This window comes from Diceros bicornis, chromosome 4 (assembly GCF_020826845.1).
Source record: "Diceros bicornis minor isolate mBicDic1 chromosome 4, mDicBic1.mat.cur, whole genome shotgun sequence".
NCBI classification, from domain to species: Eukaryota; Metazoa; Chordata; class Mammalia; order Perissodactyla; family Rhinocerotidae; genus Diceros; species Diceros bicornis.
Window position 1 is genome coordinate 26,080,024 of NC_080743.1, and position 27,753 is coordinate 26,107,776.

At 38.7% G+C, this 27,753-nt stretch overlaps 1 protein-coding gene across 2 annotated transcripts; it reads right to left on the reverse strand.

Moving 5' to 3' along the window:
* Positions 1-999: 999 nt before the first annotated feature.
* LOC131404143 (guanylate-binding protein 6-like) lies at positions 1,000-27,753 on the reverse strand. 2 transcript variants are annotated; one of them, XM_058538471.1, is made up of 11 exons: positions 27,617-27,753; positions 13,795-14,008; positions 12,861-12,988; positions 10,201-10,310; positions 9,803-9,999; positions 6,016-6,261; positions 5,014-5,294; positions 4,092-4,304; positions 2,988-3,090; positions 2,471-2,664; positions 1,000-1,488 (listed from the first exon to the last, which is right to left on the reverse strand). In XM_058538471.1, exons 2-11 carry the CDS (start codon positions 13,982-13,984, stop codon positions 1,261-1,263), a joined length of 1,890 nt encoding a protein of 629 aa, XP_058394454.1. In that variant the 5' UTR covers positions 13,985-14,008; positions 27,617-27,753; the 3' UTR covers positions 1,000-1,260. The 2 variants fall into 2 exon arrangements, with proteins under 2 accessions (XP_058394454.1, XP_058394453.1); XM_058538470.1 differs by lacking the exon at positions 27,617-27,753 and adding an exon at positions 18,825-19,118.

Below are 27,753 nucleotides of genomic sequence, written 5' to 3' on the forward strand. Positions count from 1 at the left end.
ATATCACATTCCTTTTATTATTATCATTATTAGTATTATACTTTACATTGTCTTTGTTATTTATGAAATGGTAATACAAGCTTTTTTTATAAAATTCAAAAGATAGAGTATATAATGGAAAGCATGTGTCCCTACCACCCCTGATGCTACTCAGTTCTCCCCTGAAAAAGCAATGTTACTAGCATCTAATGGATCATTCCAGACATATTCTATGTGTGTACATGTAAGATTGCACATAATAATTACATTTTTTTATGGTGAACACCTTATACACACTCTTTTGTACCTCATTGTTTCCACTTTAAAATATAATTTCAAGATTGTTCTAAGTTCGTAAAATGGAGCCCCACTGGTAATTTATTTGCTGGCTACATAGTTTTCCAGTATATGGATAAGTTAAATTCATATCACCAATTTATACGAATGGATATTTAAGTACTTTCCAATCTTTTGTCATTTAAAGTGATGCCTCAATGAACTTCTTATATACATATGATTTTGCACATGTATATTTCCAAAAGTGAACCTGCTATATCAAAGCATACATGCATTGCCTCTATCTAATGCAGGACAGGCATTGATATCCTCTAATAGCCACTTTTTTTTTAATATTTTTCCTTCTTTCTTTCTTTTTTTTTTTTTGGTGAGGAAGATTGGCTCTGAGATAACATGTGTTGCCAGTCCTCCTCTTTTTGCTGAAGAAGATTAGCCCTGAGCTTGTATCTGTGCCCATCTTCCTCTATTTTGTATATGAGATGCCACCACACATGGCTTGACAAGCGGTGCATAGGTCTGTGCCTGTGATTTGAACCCTCAAACCCTGGGCCACCAAAGTGGAGCGTGTGAACTTAACCACTATGCCACCAGGCCAGCCCCACTTTTTATGTTTAAAACTTTGCTGAAAGAAAGTGAAAAGCATACAATGAAAATAGGGCAGAGCATATATCCACATTCTATAATTTCTTTAAAAGGAAAGCTAATTCTTTTTATGTGTGTGTGTGTGTGTGTGTGTGTGTGTGTGTGTGTGAGGAAGATCGGCCCTGAGCTAACATCCGCCAATCCTCCTCTTTTTGCTGAGGAAGATTGGCCCTGGGCTAACATCCATGCCCATCTTCTTCCACTTTACATGGGATGCCGCCACAGCATGGCTTGCCAAGCAGTGCGTCGATGTGCGCCCGGGGATCCGAACTGGGGAACCCTGGGCCGCCACAGCAGAGCGCGCGCACTTAACCGCTTGCGCCACTGGGCCGGCCCCCTGAGCTAATTCTTTGTAAATAGTAAGCTTATGCCTTTCAAAAGATTACCAAGAAGTCTGGCACGAGCAGAAGATAGTGAAATGATCTTATTGCCAAATTTGTCCAAGATTGCTGCAATCCAGGGAGTATTATCACTTTTAGCAGTATCAATCACATTTTTCAAGCGATCTATCTCTGCGCTCATCTCTTCAGCTTTCTTCCTAAATCCTTCATTAAGGAGATCTCTTTGGACCTAAAAAAAAAAAAAAAAAGTGAGGAGGAAAGTAAAACTTTTAAAGTCCACATTTTTCAAGAATTACATTGGTATTTAAGAAATTTGTCAAACTGTCTTTGTTTTATCCTAAAATTGCCCTCTGTTACTCAATCACGAAAGAAGAACTGTGAAACAAGGAATTATCTCCTGGCTTAGACCTCAACATTGAGAGGAAGCATAGTTTAAAGCCTTACTAATATTCACACACCGTTAGGGTTTTGCTGGGATGCTGAGCCTGACATGAGGACAAATGTAATACAGTCTAGTGAAAAACTGCCAATTAACAGGTAGCGTTGGTCAGATTGCACTAATTCTCAGATCCACTTGGGATGGTACAGTCATCCAAATTGTAGACATAATGGGAACTTATAAGCTGTTCTACAAATCTTATAAACATGTTCAGATGGATACTGACAGAATTCCTCCTATGCCATATGATAAAGTGGGTAGACTATCTACACCTGGAGACAATGCAACAAGTTTAGAAGCTGTCACTTCCCTGTGTTTTAAGTATGAACATTTCTGATAGTTTTATGTCAGCAAAGATCTACCTCAGGGTCTGTGGGTAGTAAGGTTCCTGATAATTGGCAGTGGTCTTGGTAAAGCACATCAGTCGCTGCTCCTATTAAATACACGTGGTTGGAATATCTGTTTAATCTGGCCTCATGAGGTTACTTTACAACCCCCCAAACAGCAGCTCAAACCCCATTTATATTCTCCAAGGGCTTGGAGGGGCCATACTCATCCAGAACTCTCTAGAGTCTATGTAAAATATAGAATTCAAAGGCTGCTTTAAAAAATAAAAAAAAGAAGGATTCAAGGGATTCAGGATTTTAATAAAGCACAAGCAGTAAATGGCAACGATGCTTCCTTCCGCATCTTGCTGTGACCTGCACCCATCTCTTCCTGAGGTACCAGGGCGATGACCTTCGAGCACTACTGAGGCCACAGCCAGACTTACCTTCAGTGTATGCTCCAGCATCATATTATACTGTCTCGTTAGGATTTCTCTTTCCCACACCAGCTTCTTTTCCAATTGAGCTATGTTTTCCTGGAGACTCCTCTTTTGCGCCTCCATCTGCTGCTCCTGCTCCTGTAGTTTCTGTCTTAGCAGCTCCTGTTCCTTCTCAGCTGCCTCCTTCTTGGCCCGCTCCACTGCCCCAGGAAAGTTTTAGAGAAGGAAGAAAATTAAGTGAGGACTGACATCTACACTCCTTAGCTCAGAGACAAAACAAAATTTGAAAAGGGAGGTGGGAAATCTCTGAATTTCCCCATGTCCACACCATCAAAACCACATTTCAGGCTGAGATGGGAAGCACCCTGTACAACCACAACTCTCCTTATTGTCTTCAGATTTAGCAGTTTGTTCCACAGAAGGAGAGGAAGCTCCCTGTTTCAGGAAGGTTTTGCTCTCACACCTGTCAAAGGACACCGCAGGAATGCACTGGCCCCATTGTGAGCCGAGCCCTGCCCCGTACCTGCTGCAGCCTTCTCTCCTTCAGTGAGGGCTTTATCTGCCTGCAAGATGGAGTTCTCTATTGCCACCTGCGACTGCAGGAAGCTCTGGAGGACCTCGTTCGCCTGAGGAACCAAGAAAAGGCAAAGAACTTAGATTTCCACTGAGGAGATCAGTGCTGCAAAAACAAGTATGTCCATGTAATTTTTGCTTCATGCTTTAAATTCTACAGTGGATCCCCCCACAGAGTCCAAGCTCCATAGAGTGAACTAACTCCACGTCTCCTGCTTCCTGTCTCCCTCCAGTCTCCCTCCCAGTGCTGCTTCCTTCTACCCACTCTGGTTCCGGCCAGTCAGAACTACGTTCAGTTCTACAAACCCACAGTCTCTGGTGCTTTTATATATTTGCCTTCCCAATGAAAAGGGTGACTTTTGAATGAATGGGTGACTTTTGCCTTCCCAATGCGAAATGGTAACTTTAATCTGTGCTGCTGCTCTCCTCTGCCTCTTGCTGGCTATAAATTTAGGCAAGTTATTTTAACCTTTCTGTGCCTCTCAGTTCAGATCTGTAGAATGCTGACAATAAGTGTAGATTCTTCTTAATGCTATTTGAAAGATTAAATTAAGAAGTCTATGGAAAGAGCTTATACTGTGCCTACATGCAATAACAGTTCAATACATATTAGTTGCATTATTATCATTTTTTATTATTATTACATGTTACTACCACCTATGTAGCCTATTTTTTCAGGTTCATAAGTGTTATCACTCTGTATGCAATTGTCTATGTATTTGACTTTCTCACTTTTGATTAGCCTTGAGTGCAAAGACTCTGACATTAACACGTAAATCGTCAGCACTTAGCACATTGAATGTCATGTCATTGGATGAAGAAATTAAAAATTTCCGTTTTGTTTCTTGTGGATTTTGGGGGAATGGACTCATTGTGGGGGAATGGACATTTCTACTCTCCTCAGGAACAAATATCAAATAGCGGACCTTAAAAGCTAAAGCTGTCACAATATCCCCATGCTCTCTTGTTCCCCACAACTGGTGCTGTGCTCTGATTGTCAGGAGACCCCTTTGACTCTGTTCTGCAGGCTCCCCATGCTCCCCTTCTTCCTCACCTTCACTCCTTTCCTGGGCACTTGCTGATAGTCCTGTTCAATCCTTTCCTTTGTTTCTACATAGAGCTTGTGTCCTCCAGGAACAGAGAAAGTTCCTGATGAAATGCTTTCCATTAGGGCCTTTGAAAGCTCATCAAGTTTAGCCTGGCAGTATTTAACAGATGCCTCTTCATTCCACCTCAAGAAACCCTCCTTCTTATTCTGTAGGATTTCCTGCAAGGGAAATGTAGAGGGATGTCACCAGAAGAAAGGAACAGTGGAGATAAAATTCCAAAGAATCTGGAAGAAGGATTGTTCTAACTGTGGTCCTCATGAGAAAAGCACTCTGTTGGAGAAGGACATGAAACAAAACAAGAATCACAAGACTTGCTTTACTTACAACCCTGAAAACTCTCTGTAACACTATGGGAAAGCTTCTTAACTTCCCTGGGTCTCAAGTCCTGCATAGGAAATGCTGGCGTTGCATTACCTAATCTCTGTGGTCCCTGCAGCTGTAGCCCTCAGTGATTCTAACTTCAGTGATACAATGATACAACAAGGAGCAATATAAGTTGAAAACGGCCTGGATTGAGGGTCTAATAAGAGAAATTTTAATTCCCAGGACCAGGAGTCTGTTCTCAGAAAAAGCGACCACCTCAGGAATGACTTTTGGGTATTCTGGGTAGGCTTGGAATCCTTAGAAGTATTCATATCAGGAAGCGATCTGTACTGATTTTGCTTCCTCGCATTAGACAGATTTCTAGACAAAATGCCTAAGGTTTGGGAGGGAAAAAAAATGTTGTCATTTGAGATACTATCCCTTACAAGAATCCAGACTACTTTATCCTTGAGTGAGAGATGAGCCATGGGGTCAATAAAGACACTTCTAGGCTTCATTTTTCAAGGGGGATGGTCACAAAGGGTAGATACTGAGACAAATTACCACAAGGTTCTTGTGGAACTCCTGGTTTTCATCCTTGAAGGAGTGCTCCATGAAAATTGCAATGGCATCTCTCTCACAGGCTGCGTGCAGGTCCAGCAACTCCTGGAGTGTGTCTGTGGGCAAGTTCACTTGCTGGGCCATCTGTTCACTGTAGTGGTCAGCTGCTTTCTGCACGGCCGCTGAGTTCTCAAGCTGGGCCAGAGTTCTCACTGCGTTCTCCAGACAAGGCACTGCTCCACTATTGATGCTATCCACGTAGGTCACCACCAGAGTCCTCAGCCCTGAATAAGCCACAAAATTGAAGGGATAAGTATCAAGTTATCACACAATAGGATCCAACATTCTAAGACGACATTTCTAAAGTCACACACACACACCTATCTCTTTCTACTATTATCACCTTCAATTTCCTACTGACTCTTCATTTTTATGGTTATCATATCACAGCGCTAAAAAAATTAAAAATCTACCTTCATCTAATATACAAAGGGGTATTTGGAAAACATAGTTTCCCAATAAGAAAAACTAAAGGCAAAAGAGATTACACAGGTATACAGATGAGGCAGAGTAAATCAGATTTATACTTATCCCTAATTCTTAAGCTTTGAATGGATTTTCATGGATTTATGGGCTAATATTTATTTTGGGACTGCCCTAAACTCCAAAAATATCTTTCACGTTCTCCTTGCAAAGAACACTTATAGTACAGGATGTCCCCTGAGAAAAGAGTATATTCTGTTTTTATACCTAGTTAGTGATTTTATTATCAGTGGAGAAATTCTTCAGATAAGTGGAAGCCACAGATAATGACAAAGTTTGCAACTTGAAGAGGGATTTGCAAACCCCCAAAAGTGATATAACTATAAAATATACACTTTTTTCTTGCAGTGTGAATATCTCTATACCCAGAATTCCATAGAATCAAACAAAAATTCTGGAAAATACATCATATAATAAGTCAATATATATTAGTCCCCACAGAAATGTGAAAAGGAGACTCACGATTCCCAGTGACCATGATTCCCTCTCTGAGGGTCTTAGTTCTTGCACAGGTGAAGATATAAGAACAGAAATTGCTTGTTTGTTCCAGGAATTTAGGATCCAGTTGGTTTTCTGACACTTTCTCAATATTGGCTAGGAGTGCTTTGTCATTTGTTGGCCGGTCAAACACAAAACATTTCCGTTTTGGAAAGAATTTCCTGATGCACTCTCTGGATAGATTGGATTCTCGGGCTTTGGGGTTCCAGCCTGTAGGAAAAAGAAAACAGAGATTACAGTAAGAATGGTTTGGGGGAAAGGGAGCTAAATGTTTTTATGACAGGAATTTTTTAATCTTTGCCATCTTCTATGCTTATAACTCCTTTAACATAGACATCCAATACTTCTTTGCACATCAAACTTATACAGCTCCAGAGAGGAATTTGGGAAGACATCTGACCCAAGTGAAAGAAACCAATGGCTGGTATCTCCAGACCTGAACACGGTAGAATAGTTGTCTATTAGATGTTTACTGAAAGAATGGCTAAAAGAGTGAAAGGTTAAGTGCAGTGTTTTAGTCTACTTTATCCCAAGTTGAAATTAGCCCGTGGGTCCACAAAGAAGAGCCACAAAAGGGATAATGGATGATATTAGGAATATTAGGAATGACACCTTGATTATTTAAGGAAAACTATTTTGATGCTGACAATAATGTGTACAATGTTAGTTATTTTTAGTAAAAATCTCTGAATAGTAAATGTAACTAAAATGTAATTTTAGGATGTCACCACTATATAGAAGGAAAGTATCTCAACATAATAAAGGCCATATATGACACACCCACAGCTAACTTCATCCTCAATGGTGAAAAACTGAAAGCTATCCCTCTAAGAACAGGTACCAGAGAAGGATGCCCAATGACATTACTCCTATTTAACATAGTATTGGAAGTCCTAGCCAGAGCAATCAGGCAAGAAAAAGAAATAAAAGGGATCCAAATTGGAAAGGAAGAAGTGAAACTGTCAAATTTGCAGATGACATGATTTATATATAGAAAACCCTAAAGAATCCACCAAAAAACTTTTAGAAATAATAAATGAATACGGTAAAGTTGCAGGATACAAAATCAACATACAAAAACCAGTTGTGTTTCTATACACCAACAACAAAGCAGCAGAAAGAGAAATTAAGAATACAATCCCATTTACAAGTGCAAAAAAAGAATAAAATACCTAGGAATAAACTTAACCAAAGAGGTGAAAGATCTGTACATGAAACACTATGAAATATTGCTGAAAGAAATTGAAGAAGACACAAAGAAATGGAAAGGTATTCCATGGTCTTGGATTGGAAGAATTAACATACTTAAGATGCCCATACTTCCTAAAGCAATCTATAGATTCAATGCAATCTTTATCAAAATTCCAACAACAATTTTCACAGAAATAGAACAAAGAATCCTAAAATTTATATGGAATAAGAAAAGACTCCAAATAGCGAAAGCAATCCTGAAAAAAAAGAACTAAGCTGGAGGTATCACATTCCCTGATTTCAAAATATACTACAAAGCTATAGTAAGCAAAATGCATGGTACTGGCTCATGAACAGACACAGAGATCAATGTAATAGAATCAAGAGCCCAGAAATAAACCCACACATCTATGGACAGCTAATTTTGGACAAAGGAGCCAAGAGAATACAATGGAGAAAGGAAAGTTTCTTCAACAAATGATGTTGGGAAAACTGGACAGCCACATGCAAAAAAATGAAAGTAGACCATTATCTTACACCATACACAAAAATTAACTCAAAATGGATTAAAGACTTGAATGTAAGACTGGAAACCATGAAACTTCGAGAAGAAAATATAGGAAGTATTCTCTTCCACATTGGTCTTAGCAACATATTTTCAAGTACCATGTCTGACCGGGCAAGAGAAACAACAGGAAAAGTAAACAAATGGTACAATGTCCAACTAAAAAGCTTCTGCACAGCAAAGGAAACCATCAACAAAATGAAAAGACCACCTAAGAATTGGGACAAGACATTTGCAAACCATATATCTGATGGGGGTTAATCTCCAAAATATATAAAGAACTCATACATCTCAACAAAAAAAAAACTAACAACCCAATTAAAACATTGGAAAAAGACATGAACAGACATTTCTCCAAAGAAGATATAGAGATGGCCAACAGGCACATTAACTATCAGGAAAATGCAAATCAATCCTACAATGAGATATCACCTCATGCCCCCTCAGAATGGCTATAATTAACAAGACAGGAAACAACAAGTGTTGGAGAGGATGTGGAGAGAAGGGAACTCTTATACACTGCTGGTGGGAGTGTAAACTGGTGCAGCCACTATGGAAAGCAGTATGGAGACTCCTCAAAAAGTTAAGGATAGAACCATCATATGATCCAGCTATTCCACTGCTGGGTATTTATCCAAAGAGCATGAAAACACGAATGCATAAAGATATATGCACCCCTGTGTTCATTGCAGCATTATTCACAATAACCAAGACTTGAAAGCAATCTAAGTGCCTATCAAGGGATGAATGGATAAAGAAGACGTGGTATATATACACAATGCAATACTACTCAGTCATAAGAAACGATGAAATCCAGCCGTTTGTGACTACATGAATGGACATTGAGGGTATTATGCTAAACAAAATAAGTCAGAGGAAAAAGATCAAATACCATATGATCTCACTTATAAGTAGAAGATAAAAACACCAATAAACAAACACATAAAGACAGAGATTGGATTGGTGGTTACCAGAGGGGAAGGGGGTAGGGAGGAGGGTGAAAGGGATGCTTAGGCACATGTGTGTGGTGATGGATTATAATTAGTATTTGGGTGGTGAATATGATGTAACCTATGCAAAAATAGAAGTATAATGATGTACACCTGAAATTTATATAATGTTATAAACCAATGTTACTGCAATAAAAAAAAGAAAAGGATGTCACCACTAATCTATAAACTCTTTGAGGTAAAGGACTATATTTGATTTGACAGCACTGCTCTTCTGCCTAGCCAAATTCTCAATAAATGTCTTGAGAAAGCATAAATATAAACATGAAAGCAAGAATTAATAAATCAGAATTGATATTTCTCTCAAGGTTCATCAGATACACATCCATATAATTGTAACCCTTAAAAATAATTTATCGCTTTGAAATTAGAGCATGGGTAAATATGTGGGAATTAAGATAAAGCTATGATATTGAAAGTAAACTGGATGTTCTAATAATTATCAGAAATATTGCAAAGGCATAGACTGAAAAGACTTACTTCTTCAGGTTTATTTAGCACACAAAGACATTTTTGTAGATGATATATCCATGCAGACATTAGAAAGTTATATCTGTATGTCAGAAGGATAATATCTAAGTGCATGAAAGATATTTTTTTCTTTAGATAAGCTTTTCCTTGTAATTTCAAATCTAACAAGTATCTGGTCCATTGTTTTCCTCAACACAGAAAAGCAGAAGCCAAATTAGGGAACACAAGTGTCTGGCCTTTAGTAAGTTTTAGGACCCATTGTAATCTGTATGCTAAGTTACAAATTGTATACAGGATAAATTGATTTTGAATCATCTTACTCTACTTTAGGCTCTACTTTTCTTAAATGAACTTAAATTTCTGTCTCTAGAGCTTTCCAACCCACCTTCCAGTCACCATTTCTACAGATTTTGATCTAGTCTCAATTACAAACGCAACTCCAAAGATGATAGACAGTGTTTAGGAGATCCCACCCTCTATTGGACTATCCACTGCCCAGGCCATGCTCTGATACCTGGAATCAGCTTCAAGGCATTCTCCAGATACTCATCTTCTGTGATAGGGTGACCATTTAACTTCAGCTCTAAGGTGAAATCCCGAACAGCCCAGATAAAGTCTGGAAAGAAACTCACAAACTCTGTGGAATCTTCTACTTCATCAGGTCTTGGGCAGGACTTTGCCCTGATGAGTTCTGTGAGCTCTGTCACATAACTAGGATGTAGTTAAGGAAAAGAAACTCCCTACCTACAATTCCCACATTTCTCTAAGAAAAATGTATTATGAGTAGTATCTTTTGCCCTGGGTCCCTTCTGCTCCACCAAACGCAACTAAGTAACAGGGAAAAAGAAACCACCTCCATCTTCATTCCCCAAAACTCAATGAAACTGGGTGGTTTAGTTCCTGGAAGGATACTGCAGCTGCTCCAGGGCCTGGTGGTTGATGGTGCTCATGCTGTTGTAGACAAAGCTGCTACACAGAAGCACGGCCAGGGCAAAGATCCACGAGTCATTCTTAGGGTCGCCCTAGAAAGCACATTTGAGCAAGAGATTTAGGAGTTTATTCTTTAGAGATTCATTCGGACACTTACTCTATCAGTTTTTCATTTATTATTTTACCTAACATACTCACCATGCAAAGAAATAAGTTGAAGACTGACATAAATACAGACATCAGCTTTGACAACTACAAGGACATTTTTGTGATTGTGATTTTTTTTGTATATAAAAGGATTCTAATCTTCATAAGCCTTTCTTTTTCCTCAATTGGATGAAATAAAATAACATAGAGAAACTAGTACTGTACCTGGTGTATAATTAGCTATTTAATGATGAGTGTTGGCACTTATTCTACACAAATTTATTAATCATAGGCCATATAAAATATACCACAGTTGGCATAACTGAGTATTCAAACTATATCCAGTCAATAAATGTTTATATAAAACTACTAAATGTTTCCTACTGTTCTTAGATTTAAAAAAGCAAAGTTAAAAATTACAATTGTTACTTTCAAGATGACTATTTCAAAGCAATGACAAACATCTATAACAATGATTGCAACAAAGATGACATTATCTATAAAGAGTTTACATCTTAGTAAGGTATATAAGCAGTGAAACATTTAGTTATAGTATTAAATTAAAATTTAGAAGCCTATCAAGGAAGAACAGAGCTATGAAAGTTGGAGAGCAAGCGTATGATACGCAAGCCACCTTGAAGTCTTGAGTCAAGTGTTAAAGAATTGGTGGAATGTGGACCTGAAGAAATGAAGGTGATCTAGCAGGTAGAAAGACCCACAGAAGCAAAAATAGAGATGGTAGCATACAGCAGACTCTTTGAAATAAAAATAGAGTTATTTGATTTGACTGTAGCAGAGGGTAGGTGCTGAAGTTAAGGCAGAATGGTAAGCTCTAGGGTAGCCTGATGAACGAACGGCCCTAAAGGCCAGACTAGTTTGTTTGTACAAATTGCATCATTGTCTAAACAATAGCATAATCCAGAAATTATTTCTACTATAAACAGTGTGAAAAGTTGTTCATTAGAGTAAATGTAAAACCTGAGACTTCTGCTTAGAAGACTCCAAATGGGAGTTTGGGGGGAAAATAATCTATTCATTATTTTTCCAAACCTCAATTTTTTTAAGTAATCAATTAGCAGAAGAAGAAGTGGCATTTATGACAAACAATAAATTATTTAGACAAGACTATATCATTGTTCGATATACGGCTTTAAAAATAAACACAATTTCTAACTACCATTTGGGCAGAAATGGAGAGCTACAGAAATTTGGATAATATTTCCAAATAAGTCTCAAAGTAAGGCAAAAAAAGAGAGTACACTTATTTCAACCATTAGTAGAAAGCTAAAATACCAAAAATCCATTTTAAAATGTTTGTTTCAGGACAAACACACTTTTCTAGAACCAGTGTATTCAGAGGTGTCTCAAAGCTTTCCAGAACGCTCTGTGGATAGTTGATGAACTTTAGCATAAGAAATGTAAAACTGGGGGCCGGCCGGTGGCGCAAGCGGTTAAGTGCGCGCGCTCAGCTGTGGCGGCCCGGGGTACGCAGGTTCGGATCCCAGGTGCGCACCGACGCACTGCTTGGCAAGCCATGCTGTGGTGGCAACCCATATAAAGTGGAGGAAGATGGGCACGGATGTTAGCCCAGGGCCAGCCTTCCTCAGCAAAAAAAATAAATAAATAAATAAAAAAGAGAAGGATTGGCAGATGTTAGCGCAAGGCTGATCTTCCACACAAATAAAAAAAAAAAAAAGAAATGTAAAACTGACTGTTTACTCCAACCCTCAAATACACACATCATCTGGTAGCTCAGAAGGTGAATTAGAAATCTTTCCTCACCCCGGGCTGGAGTTGATGTTTCTCCTCTCTCCTCCCAAGGCACCCTTATGCTTAACTGTATGTGGTAGAAACTGTGATGTACTGCCTGGAGCACCTTTCAAGACTGAAGGGCTTGTTTCCCCAGCTGTCGGAAGTGTGGATGGAAAACAGCCCTCAGGTGTCGGTCCCCTTAATTAGAAAGGCTTCCAGAGCAGTCTTTCAATGATGTAACAGCACATTTGTCCCAACTCAGGATAATTCAAATGGGCCGCTCCAGCCACAGAGCATCCATGTAATTGACAGAAGTCAAGGATTGCAGTGCAGTGCAATTTCTTCCTCTCTGCAACCTGCTTTTTTCCCAATTCATTAAACCTGACTACATATGTATGGTCTTCTCAACTGGACTGAAGACTCTTTGAGGGCAGGACCTTTACTTTGGTCACTAATATCTACAGTACTAAGCCCAGAGGCTTGGAACTCAGCTATTCAATAATTATTTATTAAAATAATCAAATTATTCACCCAGTGCCAAGAAACAAAAGATTTTATCTATATGTCATGATATCTTATCTTACCCAGAAGTAAGAGTCAAAAACCTCAAAGTTTGCCTCATTTCCTACAGTTGAATTTTTAGCTTTTACAAACAGATCACAGGAGTTAAATTACAAAGGATCATGAAGAGATAAGGAGACAATCTAGAATAAAAAGGATCCGTCTGTGACTCTCTGCCTTACCTTTTCCACATCCCCCAGGCCCTCAGTGTCCAGAAGAACCAGGGTGTGGTTCAGCTTGGAGGGGTGAGGCACACACCACATCCAGATACCCTTGGTTTCAGACTGCACAGTAGAGCCCAGAGGGAAACCTGCAAGAGAACCGGAGAAAGCAACATACAGTGACAGCAGATAATCTAAGCAGCCAAAGGGCTACAAAGTCAGACTTGATGGAATCTAAGTATCCTAGCATACAAGCTGGTGCTTTCTCTATTTTGTCAAGAATGTCCTACTTTATGTGTCAGCTATTTCAGGAAGGAGGGAATGTTAACTGTGAGAATAATGCCAAGCAAGGGCTCAAGATGGAGACTAAGAGGCATCCATGAATAAGAGGAAACATAGGACACTAATAACCATAACAAGAACATATCAAAATAATGGTGAGGTTCAAAGAAAGAAGTGGATTGAAGAGAGACATGGAAAGGGAAAAGTGCAAAAAGGAAATTGAAGTTATATTTTTTCTAGACAGTAATGAAAAAAAAAGAGGCAGGGTAGCCAGGGAAAGATTTTTATGACGATAGATATTCAAATATTTTATATGTTGATGAGAATAGAAAACATTATGATAGAGTTTCAAACATTTTATACATTCATGAGAATAGAAAAGCAAAATGTGTTTTGAGAAGAGGAGATGCAATTGCAAGAGCCCAGTGCTTCCGCAGGTAAAAGAAGGTAGGATCCTGAGCATTAGTAGGAGAGATTTTCCTTAACAGGAGTAATACAAAGGATATAGTAATAGATTACAGTAAGGTGGTAATGTAGAGGTGAGAATTGGAATTAGAAGGTTGGTTTATTGAGAGGAGTTTGATTCTCCCTTCATGGGACCAGAGAAGAACATTAAGAAAGGCAGATATACCTAGAGTCAAGCAATTGGCTCCTGACCCAGTACAACACTCACCATCATTCTGGCCTGCAAGACGGTTCATCAAGTAGGATTTACCCGTACGATACAGTCCTACAATGGCCACCACCACCAATGGTTGAGAAATCTTTTCAAGAATCTCTATAGCTTTCTGGTTCACTGACAGCTTCTCATTGTTGTTTTCCACCAGACAAATGGGGGCCATCATGTTGGGTCCAGATGCCATGGCAATCTGCCAACCTAGAAGAGCCTCCAAGTAGAAGTAAGATTACAAAATCATTCTCTGACGCAGTTACCCAAAGCAGCTATCAACACAGTACTGGGTGAGACTTCTGTACTTTCTATGAGACCAAATGTAACCTAGAATTAGCATAATGCAAAGGGCTTCCTCCATCATTCGCCCAAATCTCTGATGATGTTAGTGATGAAACATAGGGTATTATCATTCTCAAAAGTTTTAATTCAATAATTGTTGAATTATTTACTTCAAGTAATTGTCCAATTACTTGAACAAAAACCTCAAATAATTGTTATTATATACTGAGGGCCTACAATGTACGAAGCCCCATGATACATAACTCACATTCCCAGCTACACTGATACTTACAAGAACCTGCAAGTTAGAAATTATTATACCCACTTTGCGAATGAGATAAATGAGATAAGTGAGGCTGAGTGAATAAGTCATAGATCCAGGATTAAAAGCCTAGACATTTTAGCAAAATGGCAGACTAGAAAGCTCTAAGCTCTTGTTTCCCCAAAGAGACATCAAAAGCAACCAAAATATTGGCTAGAATAACCTTATAGTAGTTCTGTAAAACATTCAGAGGTCTAAAGCAACCAAGCAAACACCCATTCAAGAAAAAGCCACATTCACAATGGTAGGAAATTCTGCGGTGTTTTTGCTTATTCCTGGCCCACACGCTCCCCAGTGTGGTGTGGTCTTTGTCTGGATGAGGTGGCAACCCAGTTCTCAGTTCCCTCCCTTGACCCAGATGGAATAGAACAGACCTTATTTACAATGTTCTATCCTGTCTAGGGTCTACCTCTTCACACCTCACGTGGATCTCAGGCAGGAGTTGGGAAGGGGGAGGTAGTGGCATAACTTGAATATCAGGTGGAAAGAAGCAGTGGGCATTGCTCAGGAAAACTACAGAGAGATGGATCCACAGATGCCTAGGGCAACAGAATACCAGTGAAGACACAAAATATACCATCTAATACAGGAGCCCAGTTCCCAATTTCCTCCTTCAAACTGGATGGAGCAGAGAAGACATTATTTACAATGTTCTAACCTGTCATAACCTGCCTAAAGATCTCTGTTTTACCTAATTTGGATTTCGGGCAGGGAAAAGCAGTGGGCATTGCTTGGTAAAGCTGCAGGGAGACTGACTTGTAGACATCTGCAACAAGACATTATGGATGTTTGATATTGTGATGTTAAATATATATATATATATATAGTCTTTGTCCCTGTTGCTGGCATATAGCTCCTAAAACCCTTGTAATTTCCAAAGTAATGATAATGTCATAAAAGACGTGAATCAGGGGCCAGCCTGGTGGCACAACCGGTTAAGTGCACGCGCTCCGCTTCAGTGGCCTGGGGTTCGCCAGTTCGAATCCCGGGTGTGCACCAATACACCGCTTGGCAAGCCATGCTGTGGCAGCGTCCCATACAAAGTGGAGGAAGATAGGCACGGATGTTAGCCCAGGGCCAGTCTTCCTCAGCAAAAAAAAAAAAAAAAAAAGAGGAGGATTGGCTGATGTTAGCACAGGGCTGATCTTCCTCACACACACAAAAAAAGACACAAATTAACAAATGCAAGAAGCTCAACAAACTCTTAATAGGATACATTTATAGAGACCCATGCTGAGACATATTGTATCAAACTGTCAAAAGACAAAGAGAGAATCTTGAAAGCAACAAGAGAGAAGTGACTCATCATATGCAGTAAGATTATCGCCAATTTCCCAGCAAAAACCTTGGAGGCCAGAAGGCAGTGGAATGGTATATTTAACGTGTTGAAAGGTGGGGAAAAAACATGTCATAGAATACTATTTCCACCAAAACTGTACTTCAAAAATGAGGTAGAGATTGGGGCCAGCCCGGTGGTGTAGTGGTTAAGTTTGCATGCTCCGCTTCAAGGTTCACAGATTCAGACTCCAGGCATGGCCCACCCACCACGTATCAAGCCATGCAATGACAGGCATCCTACATATAAAGTAGAGGAAGATGGGCATGGGTGTTAGCCCAGGGCCAATCTTCCTCAGCACAAAGAGGAGGATTGGCAACAGATGTTAGCTCAGGGCTAATCTTCCTCACAAAAAAAAAGAGGTATAGATTAAGACATTCCCAGATAAACAAAGGCTGAGAGCGTGTCTATGTGAAAAGTGAAAAAGCCACACACAGTCCCATGGAAGATGTATGCTCAGAAAACACCTAAAAAGACTTTGAGGTTTCTCCTTAGGTTAACCCCGATTCTCAAAACCAAGGACCATCTAATTAGTAAAAGTCTTCCTTGGCACAAAACCAATATGCAAAGAATGGAAAATGTGGCTGTTTTTATAAATGCCCTATTTTCAACCACAATAAAAAAATCAGAGGACAGGGAAAGAAAAAGAAAATAAATTATGGCTCATTCAAAGGAAGAAAATAAAGTGGCAGAAAATATCACTAATTATTAGGGAAATGCAAATCAAAACTACAGTGAGACCTGTATGATCTCACTCATATGTGGAATATAAACCAACACATGGACAGAGAAAACTGGACTGTGGTTACCCGGGCAGTGGGGGTGGGGGGTGGGCACAAGGGGTGAAGGGAGTCATATATGGGGTGATGGACAAACAAAAATGTACAACCCAAAATTTCACAATGTTAGAAACCATTAAAACATCAATAAAAAAATAAATAAATAAATAAATAAATAAAAAACTACAGTGAGACATCACCTTATACCTGTCAGAATGGCTGTAATTACCAGAACAAAAAAATACCAAAGGTTGGAAAAGATGTGGAGAAAAGGGAACCCTCATACACTGCTGGTGGGGATGCAAACTGGTACAGCCACTGTGGAAAACAGTACAGATACATCTCAAAAATTAAAAATAGAAATACCATATGACCCAGCTATCCCACTACTGGGTATTTATCCAAAGAACTTGAAATCAACAATTCAAAGACATTTATGCACCCCTATGTTCATTGCAGCACTATTCACAACAGCCAAGGTGTGGAAGCAACCAAAGTGTCCTTCTATGGATGAATGGATAAAGAAGTGTGTGGTATACATACACAATGGAATACTACTTGGCCATAAAAAAGGACAAATCTGTGCTATTTGCAACAACATGGATGGACCTTGAGGGTATGATGTTAAGTGAAATAAGCCAGACAGAGAATGACAAACACTGGATGATTTCACTCATTTGTAGAAGATAAACATGTGGATAAAGAGAACAGATTAGTGATTACCAGAGAAGAAGGGGGTCGTGGGAGTAGGCAAAAGGGGTAAAGGGTCACATACGTATGCTTCCAGGTAAAAATTGGACTACTGGGGGTAAGCATGATGCCATCTTTTCAGAAATTGATAAATAATAATGTACACCTGAAATTACACAATGTTATAAAACATTATGACCTCAATGTAATAATTGAAAAAGAAAAGATGAATCTAATATGGTCAAAAATACAGGCCCTAACCTCAAAAAGTAATTAAATTTAAAAATAATAATAATAAAATAAAATAGACTTCCCATTAAAAAAAAAACAAAACCAGCTCTATCAATTAGTACTTGTGTGGCCTTAAACAGGCAGTGCCACCTAAGTTTTTAAAATGATTATAGGGGTAATGTGAGTAAAAATATAGGTGCAGCCTGGAGGACGTTTTGATAATAAAATTAGGTACTATAAGCTTACATCTTAGCATAGCATGCAACACAAAATACAATTTCAGTACATGTTTGTTGAATTAGGTGGAGATTAATCTACAATAATTTCATTGAGCAAATTGGTCCATTAGTTTATGCATTTCAACAGTATCTGTAAACTTTAGATTACTAAGAAACAAGGTCTACAAATAAAATTTTTGTCAGAAAAAAACAATAAGCAAGTCAAACACACAGATCCTGCAACATCTTCTTTCGTCTGATTCTTTAGTCTGGGAAGAAAAGAACATGGAAGTAAAACATGAGCCTCTAACAGCTACTTTATAATCACTGCTGGAATTGTAAGTCCCCTCTTCAGAGTGAAGATGAAAGGCAGCTGTAGGAAGATGTGACAGTAACAACTTTATAAGTACCAGATCTGTGATTTCTTAGCTATGAATGAGCCACAGAACTTTTCGCTTCAAATAACAAAGTGTAGCTATTTGATCCCGTTCAGGACTGGTTTTCAAAATTTGATCTACATAAGAATTATCTGAAGGGATTGGTAAACCCAGATTCTATATGTTTAACAAATGGTAGAAGTGATTCCAATGTTTCTATGAAAAACAAACCAATAAACACCAGGAAGAGAGAAAGACAGAGAGAGAGGGAATGAAAGAGACAGGAGGGGTGGCCAGAGAGAGAATTTTCACTAGATAGTTATTTTTAACTAATAAAGATGAGCGATGTGGGGAAGAAGTTCATTTCTACGTAGACATTTACAGAGCTCTCACTCTGAATTTCTTAAGCATGACTAATAGAAAGATTAAAAAGAAATTCTCTCTTTAGATTATAATAGCCTGTAAGCTCCTTGATGGAGATGGTCTTGTTCTGTGCATTCTAATGTTAGCCACAGGCAGACTCCCACGGGGGCTTTTCCACTCCACTTGCTGCTGCCCTGAGCTGAGGTTCAGGAGGCAGCACTTCCAGGGAAACACGGTGTGTCTGGCTGTCACTTTGCAGCTGCTACTGGTCCAAATGGAGAAGCTTAGCTTCCCCAGAAGTAAAGCCAGCCACGGACCCCTGCAGTCCAGACAATAGGCAACCTGCCTTTCCTGCCCATTCCTCAGTTGTCACTTTGAATCAAAAATCAAGAGTTTAGTCGAAGATTAAGTTACATGTAATTAAGATGGACATACCTGTTCCACGGCACCACGGGTCCAAGACAGTTCTGAGTTGCCTCTCACCCCTTGCTCACTTGCTCCTTCCACCTCTGTCCCTCCTTTATAAAAGCTAAAACAGACTGAGGATACCAGTCATTTCTACCACAAATGGTGTGATAGAACTGAAATTGAAAGTAAAAGTAACTGGTATTTTTAGTTAGCAGGGACATTCTGAACCAGCCATTTACAGCACGAATATCGGTGTTTGGTGCAGGGTGAGAGGAAGTGAGAAAAGTCCACGAGGACTCAACGGTCACGATGTAGGAAGCACATTCCACCAACTTTCCTTTGTCCTCCCCATCTTGGAAGGCTTTCGTGGCCTCTCTTCTTGATACATCTCTCCCAGTTGGCTGAAGCGTCCTCGGCACACAATAAACCGGAAAACTCATGGCACAAATGTAAGAGAAGGTGTATAAACCAAGACTATTTCAAGCATTTTTCTCTTGGTAGGATTCCTCAGTACTTTTGATAGTGAAGAGCTTTTAACATTTTAAATATGTTCCCTAATATATATATACATTTAATTAAACAATTATCTTTTACAATAAAATAATTAGAAAATAAAGATAAGTGAAGATAAAAATGAATAACCATTAATTGCATTATGCAGAGGTAGACACTTTGCTCAGCATTTTTCTACTTCTCCAACACACAGACCAACTCCTAACATAGGTATTCCCCTTCTTCAGAAATTTAGCCAATTGGCCCAGTTTCAAAGGAATTTATTCAGTTGGATAAGAAAGTGACCCGGTGTGCATGTTTGTGAGGAAAGAAATGGAGCAAGTGTATAATAGGAAAATGAGAGGTGCAGTGGGGAGATGCCTGAGGCAGCTGGACTATGTGAGGATGAAGGGAGTTCTCCCCTCTTCTCCTCCACTTCTCCACGAACCTCACCAACCTCCTTGTCTGTGGAAACTTTTTCATAAAGGGGCAGATAGTAAATATTTCAAGATTTGCAGGCCATAGGGTCTCTGTGACAACTATTCAGCAAGAACATTCATAAACAATAGGTAAACCAACGTCTGTAGCTGCATTCCAATAAGACTTTATTTACAAAAGTGGGCAATGGGACAGACGTAGCCTATGGGCCATCGTTTGCTCATCTCTGGTTTAGGTAAATGTGATGCTACTACATACTAGGTGTTATCACCACCCCATGTATCATTGTCTTACAGGTCAATGGTCCAATTCCAGAATACCAATCTCAGTGTCTGCTTCTAGGGCCATTTGGGTCAAACAGTATATAAAAAACCTTGTTTTGGTGGTGCAGAGATATGTAAAAGGAGTATGTTTACTCCATCTGTCTCAGGATCATCCAAGTGAGTTCCTGCCGGGGTGCCTGGGCCACGCATCCACATGTCTGCATAACTAGTTGTCTAACTCCCAACAACATAGCACTGCCAGTAGCTCCTAGATAGGCCAAAGAGAAATAAGTGGTGAGGGAATATAGTCAGTGGTAATGAGGAAGAGGCTGGTTTGCTTGAGGGGAAGGGGACATTCACCCAGGTGTGCAGGCCTCTATGAGTGAGTGAGGAAGCCTAACATTTTGGTACATGTCAAGGTGATGTCAGCTAGACTGAGTGGGCTGGGCATTGGTGAAGTTTATACAGACCTTTCACAGGTATTTCTTCCTGCATTTGCTAGACATGGCCTTTCCATCCCAAGCACAGATTAAGAAACAATATGATTTTATATATAGAAAACCCTAAAGAATCCACCAGAAAACTTTTAGAAGTAATAAACGAATATGGTAAAGTTGCAGGATACAAAATCAACATACAAAAATCAGTTGCATTTCTATACACTAACAACGAAATAGCAGAAAGAGAAATTAAGAATACCATCCGATTTACAATTGCAACAAAAAGAATAAAATACCTAGGAATAAACTTAACCAAAGAGGTGAAAGAGCTGTACATGGAAAACTATAAAATATTGCTGAAAGAAATTGAAGAAGACACAAAGAAATGGAAAGATATTCTGTGCTCTTGGATTGGAACAATTAACATAGTTAAGATGTCCATACTTCCTAAAGCAATCTATAGATTCAATGCAATCCCTATCAAAGTTCCAACAACATTTTTCACAGAAATAGAACAAAGAATCCTAAAATTTATTTGGAACAACAAAAGACCCTGAATAGGTAAAGGAATCCTGAGAAAAAAGAACAAAGCTGGAGGTATCACACTCCCTGATTTCAAAATATACTACAAAGCTATGGTAACCAAAACAGCATGGTACTGGCACAAAAACAGACACACAGATCAATGGAATAGAATCAAAAGCCCAGAAATAAACCCACACATCTACGGACAGCTAATCTTTGATAAAGGAGCCAAGAACACACAATGGAGAAAAGAAAGTCTCTTCAACAAATGGTGTTGGGAAAACTGGATAGCCATATGCAAAAAAATGAAAGTAGACCCTTACCTTGCACCATACACAAAAATTAACTCCAAATGGATTAAAGACTTGAATGTGAGACCTGAAACTATGAAACTTCTAGAAGAAAACATAGGCAGTACGCTCTTCCACATTGGTCTTAGCAACATATTTTCAAGCACCATGTCTGACCGGGCAAGAGAAACAATAGAAAAAATAAACAAATGGGACTACATCAAACTAAAAAGCTTCTGCACAACAAAGGAAACCATCAACAAAACGAAAAGACAACCTAACAATTGGGAGAAGATATTTGCAAACCATACATCTGATAAGGGGTTAATCTCTAAAATATATAAAGAACTCATGCATCTCAACAACAAAAAAACTAAAAACCCAGTTAAAAAATGGGAAAAAGACCTGAACAGATATTTCTCCAAAGAAGATATACAGATGGCCAACAGACACATGAAAAGATGTTCAAAATCATTAACTATCAGGGAAATGCAAATCAAAACTACAATGAGATATCACCTCACGCCCATCAGAATGGCTATAATTAACAACACAGGAAACAACAAGTGTTGGAGAGGATGTGGAGAGAAGGGAACTCTCATACACTGCTGGTGGGAGTGCAAACTGGTGCAGCCACTATGGAAAACAGTATGGAGATACTACTCAGCCATAAGAAACAATGAAATCCAGCCATTTGTGACAACATGGATGGACATTGAGTGTATTATGCAAAGTGAAATAAGTCAGAGGGAGAAGGTCAAATACCGTATGATTTCCTTCATTAAGTAGTAGATAATAACAACAATAAACAAACACATAAAGACAGAGATTGGATTGGTGGTTACCAGAGGGGAAGGGGGGAGGGAGGAGGGCCAAAGGGATAATTCGGCACGTGTGTGGTGATGGGTTGTAAGTAGTATTTGGGTGGTGAGCATGATGTAATCTATGCAGAAATAGAAGTATAATGATGTACACCTGAAATTTATACAATGTTATAAACCAATGTTACTGCAATAAACAAAAAATTAAAATAAATAAATAAATAAATAAAGGGAAAAAATATTAAGAAAAAAAAAAAAGAACACAGTTCCTGTGAATGCAGCACAAGGCTATACCTAAGATGTAAAGGCTTGTAGACACTGCCACCATCTGGTCAAATTCATAATATATCCAGTAGTACATGAATGAGTGAATTTCCCTCTGAAAAGTGCTTTATATCAATAAAGAATTTATAGAAATTTGATTATAATAACACATGAATCCACATACACAAATATATCATATGCATGAAATGATAATTTTGCCCCTATATATTTCTTAACATAAACGCTGATATAATGTAGTTTCTTTAAAGGTTAATAAATGATGAGAGAAGTAGTAAGGTCTTAAGCTCCTATGGAGAGAATGTGTTTCTACCTGGGTTCTTCCTCCCAGGAAAAGAGACTTGGATGCTTGTGGTTTATTTCAGAAATGGTAACAGGAAGCCAGACAAAGGGAGAAGGGTGAAAGCAAGAGTAAAACAGGGGAAATGGAAAAATCAAAAAAGTGAATTACTGAGCTGGTGACCATTGTGGGGAACTGGAGATCAATCTCAATAGAAGAACTGAAGAACTATTTAGAATGCATGTCATAATTGTCCTCTGAATGGCAATATGGGGATTGATCCAACAACTCATGTTTCCCATTGATTGAGAGTTACGAGATGGCTCTTAAACATCCCTAAACTTACATGCTGTGCTTGTGCAAAGTGGGCTTCTATTCACAGCTTGAAGAAAGCCTGAGAGAGAATAGGAGAAAGACACTTGAGGTAGGACAGAGCAGTATGCTGACTGTCTACCATGACTGCACTGCTACAATAGGTTTGAGAATAGGGGCAAGAGTCAAAATGAGCAGACAATAAGTATTGGAAATAACCGAAGCCTAGGAATTGGGAAATATGACTTAACATGAATAATCTTTTCAGACAAAGCCTTGTCCTGAAGACAACTTAAAATTCTGGATTAAGAAAAAGTTTATGGAGTGACATCAGCAACACAGCACAGTGAGCTGTTCCCTTTATCTCTCCCCCTTTGAACTACAACTAAATGGACAATCATTGACAAATGGAGGAAACCCACACAGCACAAGAGGATACCTGAGAGACCTAGGCAGCTATACATCTGAAGATGGATGGACTGCCCCTCCAGGAAGTGGTGGAGATAGGTGAGCATTCCCCTGTCCTTCCCCAGCAGCCCTGTGCATGCACATGAATGATTTCCTGGCTGGTGCTAGTGCCCATAGTGCCACTGCATCCAGAAAGCGTGAACGTGCTCAGGGAAACTGTAGGAAGAGGCAGCAGCACCCCTTAGCCTGATCGTGATCACTTTCCCAGCAGTGAGAGAGGCCATCGTGCTACTGTGTCCTCAGGGAGTGGCCCAGGCTCAGATCCCACAAGGAAGCCCACCCACAAAGCACAGTGCCCAGCGTGACCCTAAGAGGCTGTGGCAGATCTATACACACATCTGGATACTCTCCTGGCCAGCCCAAGTGCCCATAGTACCCACACAACTTTCAGCAGATGTGGTGGGATCAGAAACACAGCTTCTGCTTCCCCCTAGTGGTAGCAGTTGGAATCTGTGACCTAAGACTACCACAAATGCACTGACAAAAGATTAGTTTATCAAACATCATGAGAAACTACAGCAACAATTCAGACCAGAAGGAAAATGACAATTCTCCAGAAACCAATCCTGAAGGCACAGAAATTTACAATCTAAATGACAGAGAATTCAAAATATCTGTCATAAAGAAACTCAACAAGTTAGAAGAAAACTCAGAAAGACAGTTCAGTGAGCTTAGGAATCAAATTAATGAGAAGAAGAAATATCTCACCAGAGGTTGAAACTATAAAAAAAAACAAGCAGAAATTCTGGATATGAAGAACACAATTAATGAGACAAAAAATAATCTAGAATACTTAAAAAGTAACACCAATGTAATGGAGGAAAGAATTAGTGACTTGGAGGATAAAAACAGAAAAGCTACAGGTGGAGAAGGAAAGAGAATTAAGCTTTAAAAAAATGAAGGAATTCTTAGAGAAATATCTGACTCAATTAGGAAAAGCAACATATGGATTATAGGTATTTCAGAGGGAGAAGGGGTAGAGAGTTTGCTCAAAGAAATAATAGCTGAGAACTTCTACAACCTAGGGAAGGAACCAGATTTACAAATACATGAGGCTAATAGAGTGTCTAATTATGTCAATACTAAAAAACCTTCTCCAAGGCATATAATAGTAAAACTGGCAAAAGTCAATGACAAAGAAAAAAAAGGGCAACAAGGCAGAAGAAAATAACGAACAAATGAACCCCTATTAGGTTTTCAGTGGATTTCTTGGAAGAAACATTACAGGCTAGGAGAGAATGGAATGACATATTCAAAATTCTGAAAGACAAAAACTTTCAGCCAAGAATACTTTATCCAGCAAAAATATCCTTCAGATCTGGTGGAGAAATAACAGGTTTCCCAGATAAATAAAAGCTAAAGAGTTCATTGCCACAAGACCCAGACTACAAGAAATGCTCAAGAAGGCCTTCATGCCTGAAAAAATATATAAAGGGGATATAGCCTTGAGCAAGGAGAAAAATAGGTTGACAAAATCAGAAAAATTGCAGTTCTCTATCAGAACAGGTTAGCAAACACTTAATTATAACATCCAAGACAAAGGGAAGGAAAACACCAAAAATATATATAACCTCATCACTTTAACCACAAACTCACAACACAACATGGAATAAGTTGTGACAATAATAATTTGAAGGGGAAGAGGAAGGGGATGGAATCGACTTAGTCTAAGGAAATAAGAGGCCATCAGAAAATGGACTATCTCATCTACAAGTTTTTTTAAACAAACTTCATGGTAACCACTAAACAAATAATCAGAACAGAGACACATATGATATATAAAGAGAAAATTAAGGAAACCATCATACAGATCTACCAAACTGAATTGGTAGTCCAAAACACACCAGACAAGAAACAAAGGAAATACAGAACTGGAAAATAAGTGATAAAATAGCAACATTAAGCCCTCATATATTAATAATCACTCTAAATGTAAGTGGATTGAATTCTCCACACACATAGAGTGGCAGGATGGAATAAAAAACAAGACCAAACAACATGCTGCCTCCAGGAAACACAGCTCAGCTCTAAAGACAAACACAGGTTCAGAGTGAAAGGATGGAAGACAATACTCCAAGCTGATGGCAAACAAAAGAAAGCAGGTGTTGTCATATTTATATCACACAAAGTAGACTTCAAGATAAAATAAGTAATGAGAGACAAAGCGGGACAATATATAATGAGAAAAGGGATGCTCCACCAAGAAGACATATCACTTATAAATAAATATGCACCCAAAGTAGGAGCACCAAAGTACATAAAGCAACTATTAACAAACCAAAAAGGAGATATTAACAACAAGACAATAACAGTAGGCGATCTTAACATCCCACTTACATCAATGGATAGATCATCCTATCCACAGAAAGTGAATAAGAAAATAGCGGACTTAAATGAAAAATGAGACAAGATGGACTTAATAGATATATAGAGAGCACTCCATCCAAGCACAGCAGAATACACATTCTTCTCAACCACACATGGAACATTCTCAAGGATAGACCATCAGTTGGGAAACAAGGCAAGCCTCAATAAATTTAAGAAGAATGAAATCATATCAAGCATCTTTTCTGACCATAATGCTATAAAACTAGAAATCAACTACAAGAAAAAACTGGGAAAGTGACAAAGATGTGAATATTAAACAACATGCTCCTGAACAACCAACGGATCATTGAAGAAATTAAAGGAGACATCAAAAAATATCTGGAGACAAATGAAAATGAGAATACACCATACCAACTCATATGGGATGGAGCAAAAGCAGTCGTGAGAGGGAAACTTATAGCAATACAGGCCCATCTTAACAAACAAGAAAAATCTCAAATAGACAATCTTAAACTACACCTAACAGAATTAGAAAAAGAAGAACAAAGCCCAGAGTCAGCAAATGGAGGGAAATAACAAAAATAAGAGCAGAAATAAATGAAATTGAAATTAAAAAAAAAAAAACAGTAGAAAGGAACAATGAAACTAAGGGCTGATTCTCTGAGAAGATAAACAAAATTGACAAACCCTTAGCCAGACTCAAGAGGAAAAAAAGAGAACCCTAATAAATAAAATTAGAAATGAAAGAGGAGAAATTGCAATGGATACCATAGAAATATGAAGAATTATAAGAGAATACTATGAAAAATTATATGCCAATAAATTGGACACTCTAGAAGTGGAAAACTTCTTAGACTCATACAACCTCCTGATGATGGAACACTTCCTAACACGTTCTATGAGGCCAACATTACCCTGATACCAAAGCAAGACAAAGACAATACAAAGAAGGAAAATTACAAGACAATATTGCTGATGAACATAGACGCAAAAATCCTCAACAAAATATCGCACACTGAATACAGCAATACATTAAAAAGATCATGCACCATGATCACGTGGGATTTATCCCAGGGACGCAGGGATGGTTCGACATCCACAAATCAATCAATGTGATACACCACATTAACAAAACAAAGAATAAAAACCACACAATCATCTCAGTAGATGCAGAGAAAGCATTTGACAAGATCCAACATCCATTTATGATAAAAACTCTCAACAAAATGAGTATAGAAGGAAAGTACCTCAACACAATAAAGGCCATTATATGATAAACCCACAGCCAACATCATACTCAACAGTGAAAAACTGAAAGCCGTCTTCTGAGAACAGGAACAAGACATGGGTGCCCACTCTTGCCACTTTTATTCAACATAGTACGGGAGGTTTTGGCCAGAGCAATTAGGCAAGAAAAAGGAATAAAAGGAATCCAAATAGGCAACAAATAAGTGAAACTCTTGCTGTTTGAAGACGACATGATTTTATATACAAAAAACCCTAAAGAATCCATCAGAAAACTATTAGAAATAATCAACAACTACAGCAAATTTACAGGGTACAAAATCAACTTACAAAAATCAGTTGCGTTTCTTTACTCTCACAACGAACTAACAGAGAGAGAACTCAAGAATACAATCCCATGTAGAATTGCAACAAAGAGAGTAAAATATCTATGAATAAATTTACCCAAGGAGGTGAAAGACCTATACAATGACAACTATAAAACATTATTAAAAGAAATGGAAGGTGACATAAAGAAATGGAAAGATGTCCCATGCACATGGATTGGAAGAATAAACATCGTTAAATGTCCAAACTACGTAAAGCAATCTACAGATTCAATGCAATCCCAATCAGAATCCTAATGACATTCTTACAGAAATAGAACAAAGAAGGGCTGGCCCAGTGATGTATTGATTAAGTTCACGTGCTCCATTTCAGTGGTCCAGGGTTTGCAAGTTCAGATCCCAGGTGCGGATTGACATACAGTTTGTCAAGCCATGCTGTGGTGGCA

Coding starts and splice junctions, on each gene's coding strand:
- LOC131404143 (XM_058538471.1), bottom strand. CDS start 13,984: ATGGCATCTGGACCCAACATGATGGCCCCCATTTGTCTGGTGGAAAAC. Junction 12,989..13,794: donor TCTTGCAGGCCAGAATGATG/GTGAGTGTTGTA, acceptor GTTCTCTTGCAG/GTTTCCCTCTGGGCTCTACT. Junction 3,091..4,091: donor TGCCCAGGAAAGGAGTGAAG/GTGAGGAAGAAG, acceptor TTGGTTCCTCAG/GCGAACGAGGTCCTCCAGAG.